The 19,956-nt window shown below is 34.0% G+C and overlaps 1 protein-coding gene across 2 annotated transcripts in view; it reads right to left on the reverse strand.

The window, feature by feature from the left end:
• LOC149085140 (uncharacterized) overlaps nt 1-19,254 on the reverse strand; it is a 60,417-nt gene extending 41,163 nt beyond the window's left edge. For both annotated transcript variants that reach the window (XR_016192797.1, XM_089232968.1), the window contains exon 1: nt 18,081-19,254. Coding sequence is in view for 1 of the 2 variants with exons in the window: in XM_089232968.1 (XP_089089094.1) it covers nt 18,081-18,729 (649 nt within the window). In the remaining variant the exon portion in view is untranslated. The remainder of the gene's footprint in view (nt 1-18,080) is intronic.
• Between the last annotated feature and the right edge of the window lie 702 nt (nt 19,255-19,956).

Consider the following 19,956-nt stretch of genomic DNA (forward strand, 5'->3'; position numbering starts at 1 on the left):
GAACAAAAATGGCAAAGCTTGTCTAAAGCTGTCTTGTCTTGTTGTGTCTAACCGATGTGTGCTCAGTCTAAAAGTTATCTCCACTATTCATTCTAAATTTCTTTAAATTATAATTTCATTAATTTTCGAAATTTCTCTGACATTTCCGCTACTTACAGTTCGCGAAATTGAAGTTTCAAAATTGTTAACATATCTACCACTTATTGGTAGGAATGCCAGCCAAGCATTGGGGTCATTCAGCAGAAATTTTGATTTCGCTTCAAAATATTATGCCCAAGTTTGTGACACTAATGATTGTGATACGTCGAAACGGGAAACTATCACTTATCCATAGTAGCAATAATAATCCATCAATTATGGGGGAAGTAAATGAAGTTCAAACAATATAAAATTTTGACTATAATTTGCCTCTAAACTAAAATAAAGAGGAATTTCAACGCTTCCCATCAAACCTCAGATATTTCAAAAATTCCAATTGCAGAAAACGTCACATAATATGTACGTAGTTATTATTTTGTTTCTACCAAATAGAAGCAAATCTCTCCCGCAACTCGACGTTTATTAAAAAAAATTGCATTATTAACACAATACGAGTACTGTATATACTTTTAATTACTATTCAATCAACCTTCAAGATCTAAATGTCCATTCAGCATCTGTATTTATTGAGAGATGAATAGCTTTTGTCTTTCTAATGCATTTGATATATACTTAAAAACCAGGCAAAAAAGCAAACAATAGTAACTTAACAATGTATACCCAAAATGTCTATATTTATTAAGTCATAAAGGTCTCCAGTTTAGATGGAATCTCATTAACGCGATTGGTTTGTTCGGATCAGGAAAGAAACAATAATTGTTTTTGTTTTTTTTTACAAAAAAATGACCATCATAGAACATTGATGATTCCTAATATACGGAAATCTTCTTCATACATAAAACCAATTATTTATTTATTTTATTTAGACCCCCCCACCCCTTCTCTCTTTTACACAGACATTTTTTATAACAATTCCTTCTGGAAATTAGTTCTTTTACTTAACAAAGCTGTTAAAAACAACTATGATGATGAAGTAAAGACAGCACATATTATGACAGTCGATTTTTGACAGTTTTATGGTCGATTCCAACGTGTCGAGTCTTTATGAAAAAACAATGGATGCATTTTTTTTTCTGTTCGGTCTGATTTTCAATAGAGTCTGGGATTAGTTCAATTATTACCAAAATAACAATGAATGTTGTTGTGTTGGGAAAAGAAATCTAAAAACATCTTAAATTATTGGAAACGCAACGATGAAATCAAGCTGTTTTTAGTATTTTTGAATAGTTTTTAAAAATATCAGTGTTTGTCATTTATGAGTTTTTGCAGTTTAGTAGTGTTTCGTTTAATAGACACCCACAAATAATACATTTGCTTGAATGACGACTGTCTTGGTCCCAGCAATCACTTAAATTTATAATAATTTTTATTTATGTATGTAACTCCGAGGAAGAAATATTCAAATTGAGAGACCCTCTCTAAGATGTCACAAATGCTTATTTTTAAAGGAAGTTATAAGAGAAAACATTCATTTGTGTTCAGTCGAAGCGATGATGTTCAATTTAAAACTCAAGTGAAAATGGCCACTTCTACCTGAATTTTATAATCGTTTGCAGGAATGAATTCCTTGAATTTTTATTTGCGTTAATTGGTGAACGGGTAAGGCTAATTTGCAGTAGTTTGAAACATTAACTTTAAGGGGTGTCACGACCGCCGAGGCTTCAAAAAAAAAGATTTTTCTCAAAAATGACTTCAAAATAATTTCACTTAATCGGCAAATTGGTTTTTTCAAACTAAAAGGATAATGATAGTGTATCCAAAAAAACAATTTTAGAAGTGTTTTTCTCAGAATTTCTGAAGTTATCGCAACTCATCTGTAAGATGAAAAAACTGTATATTTGAATTCAAAAATTGGAGGAAAGTTGGGAAAGCACATCATAAATCAGGGAAGGGAGCGTTGTGTATCCGTAAATTTTTGCTGTTTTTTGATAACGTTTCTAAGATCTTTAAATTGATATTCACATTAATTTCAGCGAATATTGCACTTAGAAACATGGTATTTTTTTCTGTTGGCCTGGGGAGATACAGGGCAACAACTTTCTAATTGGTAGTAAGATGACAAGGGGACCGCATAAAAATTTAGATTTTTTATTTTGTGACACACTGTATTTTCACTGTCAAAACTGGTACAGGAAATTTTTGAACGACTTTTGAGCACTTTTTGAATTGGAATCATACCTCTACGATGGACGGTTGATGAGATAAAGGCCGCATTAGAGCTTACAGGACACCCTGTATATTATGGTAGTAATATCGTGACGAAAAAAAATGTATTTCGACCAACAAAAATTCAGAAACAAAAACTAATTAGCAAACTAAATTAATAAAATCTAATTTTATAAATGTTTAATGAAACTATTCAAACAATAAGTGAAGTTGAGAGAAATTGCTTCTCTCTCTCTCTCTCTCTCTCTCTCTCTATATATATATATATATATATATATATATATATATATAAATTTCATAGTTTCTTCTCAATTATTTCTTACATCTTTACTACGGAAGAGTATAATTTGGTTCGTTCGATGCCTATCGCACTGAAGGCAAAGATCTCACTGAATTTATGACAGATTTCATCTCTTTACGCGGATATCAAATTTTTTCAAACGCGAACTAAATCGCAGTGATACATTAGACCAGTGTTTCTAACCTTTCCGAAAACAAAGGACCAGTAAAATGTCTGAAACAATTTGATGGGCCACTGATGTATATTGGCCGTATTTCGGGACATACCTGTAATTTCCGTTGATTCAATTATTTTATGCATTTGTCCCGTTTTTCAACGATACTTATTTGAATTTTTAACAATTACCAAAGTCGTAATACACAGCGCTTTCATAATATAAATTATATTATGATAATTGATGGCAAAAATTATAAATATTCATCTCAGATATGTGCCAGGTTAACCGTTTTATCCTTTATTTTGGAATTTTAATTAGGATTAGTGATTGTGCCTACTTCTTACAATTTTTTATGACAATTGAGAGGTCCCGTATTTTACGGTTAATTATTTAAGATCCCAGTTTGCCGTATTTTTCCTCAATGAAGTATGGTAATCAATTTCAATGATCAATCAGATCATTTGGATATTTGTTTCGTGAAATGCATTTTTATTTTCTGCGATTTGTAGCACCCTTTTATGTAACTAATTTTAACCTTTTCCAAACTTTTGAATAACAAAAAAATGAGCGTTCTGATAACAGAATCAGAAATTTACAAAATCTCAAAAAGAGAAACACATTTTATCATTCTTTGGGATAAGATATATCGTCATAATGTTTTTGTGACCCAAGCTTAAATTTCATCCCACTTTTCTTCTGTTTTGGCTCGAATTCAAGTTTGCGAGGATCTTTATCAGAACATTGATGAGGACCAATAAAATGTACTTGACGCAGTCGACACAGACACTAATGTTAAAAGCGGTAATAAAACCTATTACAAGTACTTTACTGGAATCTTAATGTTCGTGTCCGAAAGAGCGACCATACGAAAATCTCAGCAAACAAATGAATCGTAAATTTATTAGACGAACTCACTGCTTTTACGCACATAAGATAAGTATACACTTAATTGCTACTTAAAATTCAGCACTTTACCTGAATCGAGGAGTAAATTACTTGGAAAATACGACTTTTTCTTCTTTGAATCGCGATAAGGAAAAAAATCAAAAATAAACTACAGTCTTTATTTCTATAAAGGCATGTTTCCATAACCAAAAACTTAATACTTGAGAATTTTGTTGAATGTTTCCTGTTTGCCTAATTGATATATCTGCCACCTTACATCAGGAAAGTACAAGACTTCCATAAGGAAACTTGCTTTGCTGTCTGGCATATTCGAAAGAAAAAAATAGACAAATGTTCTACAAAACCACCAAAAACCACTTTAAAGACCAATCAGGTTGAAACCATGCCATTTCTATAACACATGAAAGATCCTTTCTTTCTCAATAATAGTTTGGATTTGGATTCGTGTGAGTTCTGTTTTTTAAAATGCTTCATGTACGTTTTTAAATTTATTTGCTTAACTTCCTATGGAACATAAATTTCCACATTAGCAACTAATTACCTTCCTCTATTATTTCTTTGAAATTTTCAATTATTTTAATTTATAACTTAAAATGAGTATACGAAAAAATGGGATCGAGCACATATTAGAGCAAGGATTTTCATATTTTTTATGCTCTCAACCCCTTCAACCGAAACCTTCTGGCCGAACCCCTCAAGTGCCGCGACAAACAGATTCAAAATCACAGTCCTATTGCTTCGCTAAAAATGGTTTTACCTTCAAAATATCGCGTGGCACCCCAAACAGCGTACTGTATAGCAGGTATCTTTAATACATGGCCCTTGAAGCTTTTTGTCATGGCCCTCCGATCATTTTCAGAAAATGATGGAAAACATTGTGAAAATGATTAATTTTCTGGAATAAATGAAGGAAATAGTTTTTCAAAATTGATGAACGAAAAATTCCAGAATTGATGAACGAAAAATTCCAGAATTGATTAAACAAAAAATTCCATAATTGATGAAAGAAAAAAATTCCATAATTGATGAAAGAAAAAAATTCCATAATTGATGAAAGAAAAAAATTCCATAATTGATGAAAGAAAAAAATTCCATAATTGATGAAAGAAAAAAATTCCATAATTGATGAAAGAAAAAAATTCCATAATTGATGAAAGAAAAAAATTCCATAATTGATGAAAGAAAAAAATTCCATAATTGATGAAAGAAAAAAATTCCATAATTGATCATAATTCAAAATTTTTGAAACAAATAATTTTTGGATTTTTGAAACAAATAATTTTTGGATTTTTGAAACAAATAATTTTTGGATTTTTGAAACAAATACTTTCAGGATTAGTTTGAAAAAAATTAACTTATAAAAGAATGAGAGAAATAATTTCGTAATTTGTGATAGAAGTTATTTCACAATTAACAAGAGAATAATTGCAAAATTATTTAAAGAAATGATTTCAAGATAGGATGTCAAGCATATTTGACATCCATATTTTTCATGGCCATCTTTTTTTCCAGCCACCACGTTGGGCAATTTGCCTGTTGTGGCCTTTGCGTTTGTATATGTAATGAGAAGGAACATAATTTCAGAATTACCGATATAAATAATTACAGAATCATTTAAAGTGATTTCAGATTAAAATTAATCAGCGTTAATTAAATTAATCAGTAATTAATCAGAACTTTTTTCAGAATTGGTGAGGTATTTAAAAAAAAAAATAGTACTATTATTGAGTGGTATTTCAGAACTAATCGAAATTGATAATCAATAAAATAAATTATTTCAGCATTAATAAGTCTCCAATTATTTCTGCTTTTGTTTAACTCGGGTATTGTCCCCCTCCATTGTCGCTGTAAATCACATAAGCCCTTGTAAATCTGGATTCTTCTTTCATTCATTTTAGATCATTTTTGTCTAACCACGGTCATTTTCTGTACACGAGGGGTGATTATACTGGGACCTACAATTTATTCACGGTTCCGAACCGCAGCAATTTTTTTTATACTAGGTTAGTTAGCACACCAACCCCTCAGTGAGGGACTCTCTGCGGTAGCAATCTCTTTTTGTGGTCATGTCACCATTTCTATTGTACACCTGTGGCAGAAAAGTTTCTGACACAGGGGTATATTTCTGACAAGGACGAACCGTGTATCGAACTCGACACCTCTAAACATTCTTTGGTACTTGAGGCGAGTATCTTATCGACCTGGGTTAACTCGCCCGGGATTCTTCTTTCAATTATAAATACTTCAGTACGAGTAAGCGGCCCATAGGCTTTATGGGCAATTTAAATTTGTCGCGGGGTGTCTGAAAGGTTGAAGACCCCTGCTGTATAGCATGGCCGGTCCTTTGGGAATCACTGCATTGGTCCACATAATTACGTATAAAAAATATTTTACAAGTATTGTATGTTGTAGAAGAGTTGATCAACTTTGCCCAAGAATATTGTCAATTGTATGTTGTAGATCAGTGTTTTTCCCAAAGTGGACAACATCGCCCTTTGGTGGGTGATAGAATGGTTCAGGGGGCGACAGAAGCTACGGATTTATCATAGGATCCTATGGGTTCACTTGAGTTGGGGGTGATGAGAGAAAAAAATTCTGATGAAGGCGGCGATGGAATGAAAAGTTTGGGAAACTATGTTGTAGATGAAGCACTAATGTGATAAAAAACACTCCATCAAAATGGAAAATATTGATGGTTTTTCTAGTTTTTCAAAACGAATGGTTATGAAATATATACCACGAAGCCATTTGAAGTCTTCCAAGCTTCCATTTTATTCCTGAGAAATGTAGTCTCTTCATTATGCACAGTGAATAACAGTTTTTACCTAGAAGGACACATTTGTAAACTATTGAAATTGAAACTAGAAAAGTTTCTTGATTATTACTAGGCCTGCCAATTTATAGTCTTAAAGAAGACCCTTTAAGGCTGATGTATTCGTAAAGTATCAAATATAACGCGAGTGAGTTTAAACCAATACTTTTGATGTTTCACGAAACCAGTAAAAATATTAAAATCAGAAGTTTGTTTTTTAAGAATGTTATTAAGTTCAAATACTTTTTTTAACGAATTTCATTGTTTTTTTATTAGCTCAGGAAATGAGAAATTATGACACATATAATACAATACTATAAAATTAGATGATTTTTGTTTCGTACCAATTCAAAAATTGCAAAAATAAAATCCCATAACTAAAACTGATTACACGGTTTGAATTTAAATATTATCTTTTTCGAAATTCTGCTGTGTTTTATTGAACACTGATAAATAAACAGTAATAGTGAAATTACTTGCAGTAGTTACATGAGCTATTTTTAGGTTCGTTTGTCCTACGATCATAATCTTTTGACAATAAGGATGTTACATAAATCAAGACTTATTAATGAAGTCGATTTTTAACTAGCACATCTACAGGGTATTTCAGAAAGAATTATCCGATTTAAAAAAAAATCATAACTATTCAGCTTTTAATATGTTTTGATCAAATAATGTATAGGTAGAAAGAGGGAAATCTCGAGTTTCACGCAGTTGTCAACAGGTAGCTCTAACGCTTTTCCTTCGGCCGCCACTTCAGTGTTTGTCAAGACTGGCTTTTCCCACAGTTAGAAACCGATACACCCTACTTTAAGGCAATTTATAAGTGATTAAATTTCATGACGTGTGCTCAGCGTACATTAACGAGCGATTTCTTTCACGTTGACATTTCATTATACGATAATTTTGGAATTGATGAAGTCCCAGTTTGATATTTTACGAACTGAAAAACACGTTCATATTCAATCTAGGGTACAAGCATAGACCTGTTGAGCTAGAGATTATTGTCTAGAGCAGTGTTTTCCAAAGTGGGCAATGGAATGATCTAGGCTCTAGAGTTAAGAGTCTTCAACGTTTTACATCCGAGACCCACATTTAATGAGAGGGGTGAATCACCGGGGTTGGGCAGCTTCTCATTCCTGGTGACTACACAATGAGTTGTTATGGTAAAATTTGAATTTATTTTGCAAAAAATAAAAAAAATTAAAATTACAATTATCAATAATTTATTAGTAAACAATCAATCATTAAGTAATTATTAACAAATCTGACAAATTTAGATCTTGCTCACTGAGAGCTTTGCACAATAATACCCAGGACTATCAGTCTGATGCTAAAAAAAACCAACTTTCATCTTAATAGCGAATTCCTCAACAAATTTATTCCAAGGTTTTACGCTTCGACAGTATTGATAAAAAATTTTCTAATGAAATTCAGAAAATTTTAATAAATTATTCTGTTATTGACTTAAAATAGAAACTGGTCAGTAAGAAAATCAGGTCAAGATTGGATTTTTCTGAACATATACCAACTGTTCGCACGATTAGAAAGAATGTCCAAAATGAATGGGAATTAAGATCAGAATTTTTTTCAGATAGAGTGGAATGCCGATTTCATTTTTCATTAATCGGTGTCTTCGCGGGCCACTAAAATGTTGTCAGTGTTCCAAGGGCGTAGCCAGGGGGGGGGGGGGGACTTGGGGGTCTGGCCCCCCCCCGAAATGTGAGAAAATGACCGAAAAAAGGGAAAAAGATGGCCAAATCTATTGTTCTGTCACTTTGGTCCCCCCCGAACGAAATTTCTGGCTACGCCCCTGCGGTGTTCCACGGGTTGAAGACCCCGACACTAGAGGGTCGTAGAAGCTAAATAGTATAATATGGGATCTTATGGGTTGATTCCAGTTGGGGCGATGAGAAAAAAAATTCTGCAGAAGAAGGTGTTATATATATAATAAGAACAAAAAAGTTTGGGAACCATTCGGCTACCACAAGAGGCAGTACATTAATAACACCATGGTGTTGATGGTGTTGTTGATCTAGATGTATTAAAAATAAACACCGAATCACGACTTCGATTCCCGACATGAAAGTAATTCATTATTGTTCTTATCGCAATCTGGGAAACTGAAAAGAAGTATTTATCACGTTCGATAGAAACTGTAAGACACAAATCGATTTCGTGCATTGCGATACGCCATAACTGGTCACAACGTGCGCAATGGGATTGATACAATTTGTTCAGCAGTAAATATGCATTGAAATTTCAATGAGGCTATTAATTTTCTCAATAATAAACAGAGTCGTTAACCTTTTCATCAAAGACTAGTGATGATAGTACACGTCAAGACGAATAATATTTGCTATGGAACTCAGAGGCGTAATTACGGGGGGGGGGGGGGGAGGGACAAAGCGGTCTATAGCCCAGGACGATAAGTTGGACGATAAGAATTTTGGTGATTGGTGGTCAAGAACATAAAATTAGAACTGGAGAAAAGCGGCAAAAATTTGCACAGCACGCAGTCTGCAAAGCCATAACCCCTCTGATGGAACCAAGAGACTTATTATCCTTAATTGACACATTGACGAGATATCTCTCCTCTTTAAAACTCCCTTTTATAGCACTGACTAGCCCAGGGGTACTTTGTACAGTTTATTTCTCAACGGAACATTTTCCCTTTTTCTTTTAGTTTGCACCAGCTGAAAATCGAAAGAAAACCTACTTCATTAAACAAGATATGGCATTTCGAAGAGTGTTATTGATTTCTACTGTGCCGTTTTGTTTTTACAAAAATGTTTTTACAAAAATGGGTGTAAACTGGTGCCGTGTAGGAATATTTTTAATTGAAACAATACACCAACACAGCAGTTTAATTAATTAGAATGGATTTTAAATTAGCTGAAATGCCTAATTGAGGGTAATACAGCTTGTCGTTATTTCACTGTTATCTATAAATAGATAAAATCTTGCTTAGCAAAGTTGAATACTGTGTAGTTTGTTTCCTTAAGTATTTTTTTCCAATTCATTCACTCACTTTGTTGCGATTTTATAAACCTCTGAAAACGTAAAATTTCAACAGATCTAAAAAAATGAGACACCAGCAAGGAATCAATTCCTTCTGGATAAAAATTTTTTTTACTAAATATTCGTACTTAAATGACACTAAAGGAGGTACCTTCTAAAATACCAAAAAAATTGAGAGAATAAAAAGATACCATGGGTTCTTCTGACCACACACGCACACACGCGCAAACATACACGCGCGCGAGCACGCACGCACGTATTTACCACGTATATTCAAATATACTCAATACCTAGAGGGTTAATCATAAAGCTAAAAAAATGGGTTTGTTGTATATAGTTGTTGTTAATAAAAATATATAATATAAATATATAAATATACTATAATATAAATATTTTATATTTAATAAAAAATATAGTTGTTGTTGCAGACAACATCAACACCGCACCATGAGTTCAGGAGTGGGTGCGACAGTCTTTCATTTGTTGGTATGGTGTGGCTGTGCAACGCAATGACACGCTCAGACGCTGTTTTGAGCAGCTATTTTAAGTTCCTATCTGATGCAAATCCAATTGTACTGCTCATTAATTAGATATATATATATATATATATATATATACAGTCGAATCCCGTTTTAACGAATACCGTTAAAGTGTAAATCTCGTTTTAACGAATACCGTTATAGTGGAAATCTCGTTTTAACGAACACTTTTCTAACCCCCCAAATAAATTTACATAGGAACAATGCTAGGTAAGCTGGAATTCCTTTATAACGAAATTTCGTTTTAACGAAGTGATTCCTCCGGTCTCTTGACGTTCGTTATAACGGGATTCGACTGTATATGTGTCTCTTTTTTCTACTGTTTAATGATTGGTGTCGCCATGCAAATTTTTCTGGCACCGTGAATGCGTTGCGGCTTGAAATTCATTACAGATATTGTTCATCTTGGTGTGTATTATAAGCCCCGTGTGTTTGTTGAAGGAGTTTATGATTATGCTGTATGTTTTTAGGTTAGAGTATTTCTAAAAAGGAAATTTCTATTTCAACATATTTTTATGATTTGTATAATAAGGCAATAAAGTTTCATAAAATCCAACGTGCATTTTAAACCCTTCAACTTTTAATTTACCAAGAATATTTGCACGAAAATCGATTTAACCAATTTTCTTTAACTTCAGAGAGGAAATTAATTTGGTAATTAATGTATGTGTTGGATAATTAATTTTATGATACATTGTTGCATGATCATCGCAAAATACGCCTTCAGAATACAACATACAGTTTGTACGAGTATCGATGAAACCTCACAACATCTTATTCTTTTCTAATTTAGTAATTATCAAATATTCACCAAATTGAATATATTTTCTCTCTTACACACATTTTCAAGAATATAATTCTTTCTGAGAATGATGAGATGAAATTGAAATGCAGTGGATTTCATTTATAAAAGTTTTCCAAAAAACATTCATGAAAAAAACGTTGTAAGTGGGAAATCGCTTTAAACGGGAAAATCTTGATTAGTATCAGAGTTGGGACAACCAAAATAAGTCGTACTACGCGGGGAAACGTTCTAAGTTGGAACGTTATAAGCGGGATCCACTGTATACGTTTATAATGATTGTTTTTCCTTTACTAATAGGAGTAGATTTTTTCTAATTATATAAAGGCATATCATAAAAAATTTAAAGATTATAATTATAATTTTTTATAATTTGCTCTTGCAAAAAAGAAGTTTTCAGTATTAAAATGCTTTTAATGAAGAAAAATATAACCTAATTGTTGTAATAAACATTTATACTTGATTATGTTTCTGTCTATTTATTATTTTATGGGAAACGATATAAGCGTCACTGCTGTGGGCGTGCAAGTCATAGCGTGATGCGGCACCTAACCAAAATTTAAATTCATGACCGTGCTTCCCTACGTGTCACAAACTGTGTGAAAAAGAGTGATTCAACAATCTCGCGAGTTTGTATTTCTATGAACGCCACGATCTCCTGGTCCAACTCTTACAAATTCGTGGATCTGGAGATATCTGTGGAATCATAAAGCTTACAATAAAGCTTCCACAATGTTATCTTATCAGAATAATACTTTTAAGTTTTACGTTATTAACTTTTTTTTTTGGGAGGATAAATAATGCTACCTCTGCAAATTCCTGAAATTTAAGCTCGTAAACCTATAGAATATGCATAGCTCTAAAACATTTGTCACATTTCAATTCTATGAATATACGAAATGCTTTGAATTCGGTTGAAATGAGATATGTTTGAAAAATACATACAAAAATTTTAGAAAGTCAATAGTCGATAGAATGAAGACTTTCCAAAAATGTATAGACAACCAAACTTTTTTTCCTGCAAAATAACACTATAATCTTGGTTCATGAGGGGGGGGGGGGTTAAAACCCCGAAACACCCTCTTTGTGTACGCCAATGCAACCATATTTCTATGGGCAGATATTTCAGTTGTTTAGTTACTTTTTCTGGCTTATTATTTTTGGGTAGGTGTATTTAGACTACGACAACCATAATTTTAAAAGCTTTTTTCTGATACTATTTATTTTTTGATACATATTTTTATTTTCTCTTTCTTTTTTTCCAGCCACCTTGATGGGCAATTTGCCTGTTGTGTTTTTCTAATTTTGCATTTGTATGACTTTTGAGGAAGAATGTGTCGCTAATTAATTTGTGTTTAATGTATTTAGAATGGGGGTTTCCTGCAAATTAATTTATAGTTGTTAGTTATATTTATAGTATGTGGGCTAATTAATTAGATATAGGCTTGTAGCTCACACACAGCAACTATAAAAACACTCGCATGCCTAGATGGATTCAAACCCAGACTTGTTATATAAAAAAATAAATGTTAAATTACTGGTGTTAATTGAAAGGCCAAGCGCTTGAGTGCCATGCGAAATGAAATTTTTCTCGTCGAGGTAATGGAAAGAAGCCGTAGTCAAAAATATATTTTGGAGGGGGACCACTGGCATTTCGGGGAGGGAACAGTGTGAGAGAACAATAGACTTGAGCAGGTTATTCCATATAAATCAGTCATTTTACAATATTTTGGGAGAAATGGGGAAATTGACCCCCTCTCCCAATTTCCCCTGCTTGCAATTATTCACTGTTAGAGAGCGTAATTCCTCGTTTTGCCAACTATTACATACCACTTATACATACATTCGAGGGGTTAAAGTTAGAATGGTGTATGTTGATTAATCCTCATTTTGAGAAAAAGGTTTTTCTAGAATAGTTTTCTTAAAGTTCTATGTTAAAAAAAATTTCTGATTTCACATAAGTGGGGAATCATTGAAAATTTATAGGACTTAAGTTCATTTTTCTCTATAGTTTAGCACTTCTAGATGGTATTTCTGGATATGAATCAGAATTGTTGAAAACGTGACTCTTAAACTACTTTGACATTAACCCCCCCCCCCCCCCATTTCAAAATACTTTGCAACAATAGGGAAAAAGCCTCTTAAACTAATATTCAGAAAGATCGAGTACCAAATTATCGGAGTTGTTAAATTTTGCGTCAAATATATAACTTTACATTATTACTTTTTTATATAATGGAAACTTAGGAAATGATTTTTTTTTACATATTTTTATATAAAACTTTGTTCAGATAAAAAACTTCAAGTAGTTTTTGAGAAAAACGTGAATATGAAATGAGGGAAATTTTTGGACACGCTTTAGAAACATTATAACATAGAATATAAAAAGTTATGAAATAAAAAAAAGATGAATTTCTTTTTTTCAGAATTTAAGCATTTCATTTTCTCGAGCTGCATAATGTTGTCATTTACTGACGAATTTTGAATTTCATGACAGTCTCGTAGTAATTCAATCTCTTATACGTATGTCCAGTTAAGATATCTACCTATACAAAAACAAAAATTAAAATTAAAAAAATCACGGGTTTTTTTTTTGCAGCATTTAACTTCTCCTCAAAGTCTTTGCAAAATTCCTTTCACCTTCATATCGATATTTCCCGTAAATTTGGAATTCAATCTATATTCTTCTAAAGTTTGAAGATACGTCGTTAAAATATATGTTTTAGCATGTTTTTAATTGTTTTTTTAATACAAAACATTTATTTATTCTCTCGAGTCATCGTCATTTTTTTAAAATTTTTTACTTCCTATCGTCTTTACACCTGAGCCAAAATTTTTTTTGATTGATTTACGTTTATTGTATGTCGAAATGCCCCTTAAAAAGAATAATTAATAAATTAAGGTCAATATCTTACTGGGGTCATTTGAGTTAGATTTGGTTTCAACTTGAAAAAAAAAATCATTTGGAGCAGTGATTCCCAACGTGGGCGATGGAAAGTTCCAGGGGGGGGGGCGGTAGAAGCTACGGGTATAACATAGGATCCTATGGGTTAGATTACGTTGGGGGGCGATGGGAGAAAAACATTTCCGAAGAAGGGGGCGATGGGACAAAAAAGGTTGGGAAACTATACTTTGGAGCAATCCTCTTCAATGAGGTGTACCTCTGAAGCGAAGAGGTTATTCTGTTGCATTTCAACAGAGGCGGTTTTGGCGCCCCCTTGTAATGTTGAAGTAGAGGTTTGAGAATAAAATTTGCGTCCCCTATGGTCCAGCGTCAGGGACACAAGACCCACCTGCTCCTCCCTAGTTGCGGCCCTGGATGCTCAGACCCATATCATAGATTAGCTGCCGTTCGAACTTGCCACCCTGAGAAATAGTTCATTTAGCCTCCCTGTAAATAAGTCTTTTTATCCTAATCTCATCAGAACTGAGAGATCTCGGTCCAGTGATGTCCCTTTTAATACTACAATGATAATTTTGGATGAATATGATTTATCTCTCTCGTAAAACTGTCAACGATTTGTTCTAACGGCATATTTAAAGAAGTATGTATATGCAAAACAGCTCTATAACATTGTCGACTATATAGGATAGTGGTTCTCGAAGTGTGTGACGTGTCTCCTACGGGCAGAGCCACCCTTGGGGGGGGTGTGCGTCTAGTGGGGTCGTATTGGGTCCGGGTTATGGGGGCCCACACTCACGGTAATAATTTCTTTCATAAATTCTGAATTTTTTCATCTAGAAAAAAAAAATAATTCTTTAAAATTCTGCATTTTCATCTAGAAAGAAAGATTCCAGAATTATTTTTTTCAGAAGTCCTGAATTTCCGCAAAATCTGGAATTGTTTCTTTAATAAATTCTGAATTTTCATTATTTCTTGATTTTGGACCTTCATCATTTTTTCGGAACTTTCATAATTTTTTTCAATTCTGAAAATAAAATTCATCTTTTTTAGAACCATTTCATTCATTCATTCTGAATTTTCATTAATTCTGGAATAATTCCTTTCACTTATTCTGAAATTTCGTCACTTATTCTGAAATTTCGTCACTTATTCTGAAATTTCGTCACTTATTCTGAAATTTCGTCACTTATTCTGAAATTTCGTCACTTATTCTGAAATTTCGTCACTTCTTTAATTATTTCTTTCACTTCTGAATTTTCATCAATTCTGGAATTATCTCTGCCACTTATTCTGAACTTCCATCAGTTCTCACACAATTTCTTTCATCAGGCCCTAATTTTAATTGGTTTTGGAGAATTATTTCTTTCATCTATTTAAAATTTTCTTCTGTTCGAAATTTTCATTACTTTCTCCAATTTACATTTAATTGTGCCTGTATTTTTTGTATGGATATTTTTCAGCATTCCTGTATATTTTGTAAAAAATGTATGAATTCTTGGATGCACGTTTCCCCCATCTCTCTCAAAGAATATATAAAATCTACCCAGAGCTTGACGCCTCTGGCCGCGCTATTATTTTCGTAGCGGGACCCGCGTCTGGTAAGTAAGAGCAGTCCTACCTGGGGGGAGGGGGGGGTGTCTCTTTAATGTATGCCTACTTAATGGTTAGACGTAACAAGAGAATTAACCCGATTTAAGATCGGGATTGTTAGCAAATTCGCAGATGACGTGAAGCTAATGGAGGCAGTCGGAAACCAGAGCGATAGGGAATTGCTCCAGGCCACTTAAACAGGATTGCAGCATGGTCAAATGAATGGAGAATGACGTTAAGCGTTGACAAGTGCATGGTCCCCCATTTTGGTTCGAACAACCCACGTTTCTCTTACGAGTTGAATGATGTTACCATCACTGATTTGGGAATTCTCATTTACGAGCGGCTCAAGTTTTCCGAACATTATTCAGCGGTGGTCAGAAAGCGAATAGAATGTTCGGTTTCATTCTCAAAAAGGTCTCCTCGCGTTCCCCTAAAGTCATTCTTCCGCTTTTCCGAGGCTTAGTTCGTCTTGGACTGATGTATGCTGCAAGGTTTTGGAGACCATACCTACAGAGGGACATAGGCTTGGTTGAAGGGGTACAAAGAAGAGCTACGCGTGCCCTTGTTGGCACACAGGGCTGGAGTTATGTGAAGAGAGACTTCATTTTTTCAATAAGTTTACATTGTAAGAACGCAGGTGTCGGAGGTTTTCAAAAGTTTCAACGGGATGAATAGGATGGACCATGATTTATTAATTCGCCGTCAATCAACTGCTTTTACAAGGAGACACCAGTATCGTTTGGTAAGGGAGAATTCTAGGTTATGGTGCCACAGGAAATTTTTGTCTAATACCGTTGTTAATAAATGGAATAGTTTACCTCCGGGGGTAGTAAATTCTAACACACTTGACACGTTTAAAAAGAAATACGATAAACATGCTGGGGTGAATCGAGTGTGTTATATTTTATCATGTTTATATAGTTTTTAGTTTCTATATTTGAACTTTTAATTGGGGGTGGCTGTATTATATGAAATATGACATCCATATTTGGTATGGACATCTTTTTCTCAGCCACCTCGTTGGGCATTTCGCCTGTTGTGGTCTTGTACTTGTATTTATACAACTATTATTTTCACGAAGAAGAGGTAGTTACGGGGCAAGTGACCGTGGATAGTGATTGGTCATTTTATACCTTAGTTTTGATTCATTTAATTTTATTAGTTTTGATTCAGAAAACTACCGTGAATTGCCAAGTTATTCAATGTAACTGTCACTTTTGGCAAGTCAATTATAATCCTTGAAATCTGGAAATTCTATTTATGACCACAAGAAGAACTCAAACATGCAGCGTTTTCCAGTGATTAATGTTAATTATGTTATATATAAAGAATCGGCAAATAAACATATTAGGCTATAACGAATTATTCAACAAAGGCCCTTCTAAAACCTTCTCATATCTGAATAGCCTAGAAATACGAAAAACATTTTACGTATTTTTGAGTAGTTAAAAATCAATTTCCTGTGTGATTTGTTTTCGTTTTTTTTACTATGTTGATAATCCCAGATGAGAGAAAGAAAGGAAGAGAGAGAATACGATTAATTAGTTGATGAAACGAACTTCATTATACAGAACAAAGATTTAATTAAATTCCGTTTTTGAGCTTTGAGAAATATTTCCCAAAATTCACTTTCAAGTGGTTGATATTATTACTTATTTTCTGAGACAGGTATAACTGGATCTCTGTATAAGATATTTCAAAAACTTCTCAAATCTTTGAAAATTTAATATTGTTTTTCAATAATTGATGGTTTGAAAAATATTCGGAGACAAAATATCACGATATTTTTCACTCAAAAAATTTAAAACTTTTTTTTCGAAGCTGCTTCTCATAACGTTGAAGATGTCTACTCTTTCAGCTATTGCGTAATTTATTTTGAGCCACTGGCACAATTTTGACTGGCACTCATGGAGAGAGAGAGAGAGAGAGTACATACCTACTATAAGAATTTCTAATTGGAAAAAAAACACCTATTTTTTTTTCAAATAATAATTTAGAAAAATTGAAGCTTTAATCTCTTACAAATTTAAAAATATTTGAATTGAATTACGACCACCTTAGCTGAAGTATTATTTTGAATAATGCTTTGCACATAGAAGCATTGTTACATAGTTTTTATCGACTAAATAGTAAAACTCGTGAGTATGGGCGTTGATGATAATAACAGCAGTCATGATTCGGCATCATTTGCACGGAATTGAAATGTATGCAATGTTGTAAAAAAACACGTATTTTAAAAAATATTACTAGGAATTTAAAACCATGGTAAAAAATATTCCCCACCTTTCTGGTAGAGCAGCGGTTCTCAACCTTTTTTGACTCGCGGAGAACTTTTTGGCGTATAATTTCTATGGCGGAGTCCTGTAGGCCAATTTTTTACTTATTCATCAAAGTTACTGATTTAGTTTTATTATTTAAAAGTATTTATAATTATTTTTGTTTCAAATTAACTGTTTTTTTAATATTTTCCACGAGAGGCCGCGGAGCCCCTGAAGAGTGCACACGGAGCACCGGCTGAGAACCGCTGTGGTATAGGGTAAATTTTCCTGTAAAAGGCTCTAATTAATATATAATTCATTTCTATTAGATGCATCTTCATTACGCAATAAGGCTACTGCATCTGAAAAATTGCATTGTTTTTTATTTATTTTTTTATGAGTTACTGGAACTATATAGGTATATAAATTCCACCAAATTTCGTTTGAAATGCACGTAAAATTCAGATGCCTTAAAAGTACTCACTATGAAGCGAATTTAGGATGAAATGCTAATAACGTACCTTGTCCATTTGCTTGGAGGGCCAATGCTGGTGACCACTGAGCCGCTTGACCCACGGGAGAATGGACGACTGGCCGATGTGCTACTGGTGATGGAGTGAGTGGATGACCAGTAACTGTCCATATTGCAGGTATACCTTGTTGGTGGACACCACCTGGATGATGGGGTAGAAACCTTTGATGAGGATGCGGCATCGATTCCACTCTGGCTCGAGCATCTAATATGCGGTCCATAAGATAGATTTCCTGTGGACTAGGGCCTTGAATATTAATGTCACAATCCACTTTTTTTTGTCCTCGATTCACAGGAAACGAGTCACATTTCGAACCCCCAAACGGGTAAAGTTCCGGTGGTGACCATATTCGAGTTCGCACTGAGTTCGATTTTGTACCGGCGAGCAAAGAAGCCACTGAGAAGTTCGATACTAGTTCCGGAGTTTGGCTCTTCGCGGAATCGTTGCACGAGTCACTTTTATTGTCGATATCACTCGGAGTGGATGACTTCAATAGAAGATTCGTTCGATCCTCACTTGTTGGCAATATCTCTTCAGAAGACTCGGGATCACTATCTGAATCGCTTCTCGTTGCTCTTTCCGGAACCTTCGCCGATTCCATTTTACTTGTCCAGGATACAGCTTCTTCTTGGCACATATGAAATATTAATTGAAATACTACACCGAATCGTAGACAGCAGATTAATTTTCCAGCTTCACATAGCAGATTTTTTTCCTTAGTTTCGTGCTTCTCATGGATTATATTTCATCACTTCACATTTCCAAATTTTACACATCTTCGAACTAAACAGTCAGTCGATTTTCTTAACAATCCACCACACAATCCAATATCCCAAGAGAGTGCTTGTGTTCTTTTCCCCCTTCAAAGGAGAATCTCCCTAATGAAGATGATGAAAAAAACACAGCCGCTGTCAATAATTACTGGCTCGGTATCACTTCACATCATAATCGTGCGGATTGACAAGAGCTCTGTAATACAACTGATAAAGATGTTGTTGTGACCTTACACGTCTTCACATTATTTCACGAGCGTCTGCTTTTACTAAGAGGCGTATTTTTTTTCCCGGGGTGGGGACACAGAGCCTCAAAACGACCTTTAATTAATTGGAAAAGTGCCTCTTGAATACGCCCTTCCACTCGGCTGATCGAGTGCCGCACCACTGGCGCGCAACTCCAAACCATCCCCCATCTCCAAAGGGGCGGCACCGACTTTCGCCGTTCGTTACGTGATTGGTTGCTTTTCTCGCTTTTTTCCCCCCTTCGATTGGCTACGCTCTTTTTGAGAGTTTACACCACTTATTACAGAAAAGGTTAATCAATCTGTGCCATGAAAAAAAAAGAAATGAAGAAGCTTTATTTTATTTTCCCTACGTAACTTAGGGAGCGATTTATATATTTTCACTTTGCTCGTTTTTCTTTTCGTTCCTTCGCCCTCCCCGTTCTTCAAAATCTCAATACGCGTTTGTTTGGACGGAGGCCCCCCCTGCGTTTGGACGGACAACGAAAAAAATCTCCAAAGAGAAATTTTGTTTTAATCTACTGTATTTTCTTTCCCAGCTCTGTTAGTTTAATGGCAATATGGGAAGCGATGCGGTGAAAATAGCAAGAGAACACGTTTTTCAAATCACGAGCTCCGTAAAATTTACGAATGAATTTTATCAACACTTTTGTAATTTCATTTGATATTGGTGCTACTGGATTTTTGCAGTGTGGTTTTTAAGGTATCCGACTACGTTGAAAACGTCGTTTTGGCAATAAAAAAATATAGATTTTCAGTTATTTTTATTTTTTATGAAAGCCGTTATTTCTTGTGATTCCCAAACAGGCCTTTTTTTTGTTCATATTACGCTTAGAACTGAAGTTT

The sequence above is a fragment of the Pholcus phalangioides genome, unplaced genomic scaffold, assembly GCF_987345545.1.
Source record: "Pholcus phalangioides strain wild (caught in Gottingen) unplaced genomic scaffold, Ppha-v1.0 ptg000007l_1, whole genome shotgun sequence".
Taxonomy (NCBI): domain Eukaryota; kingdom Metazoa; phylum Arthropoda; class Arachnida; order Araneae; family Pholcidae; genus Pholcus; species Pholcus phalangioides.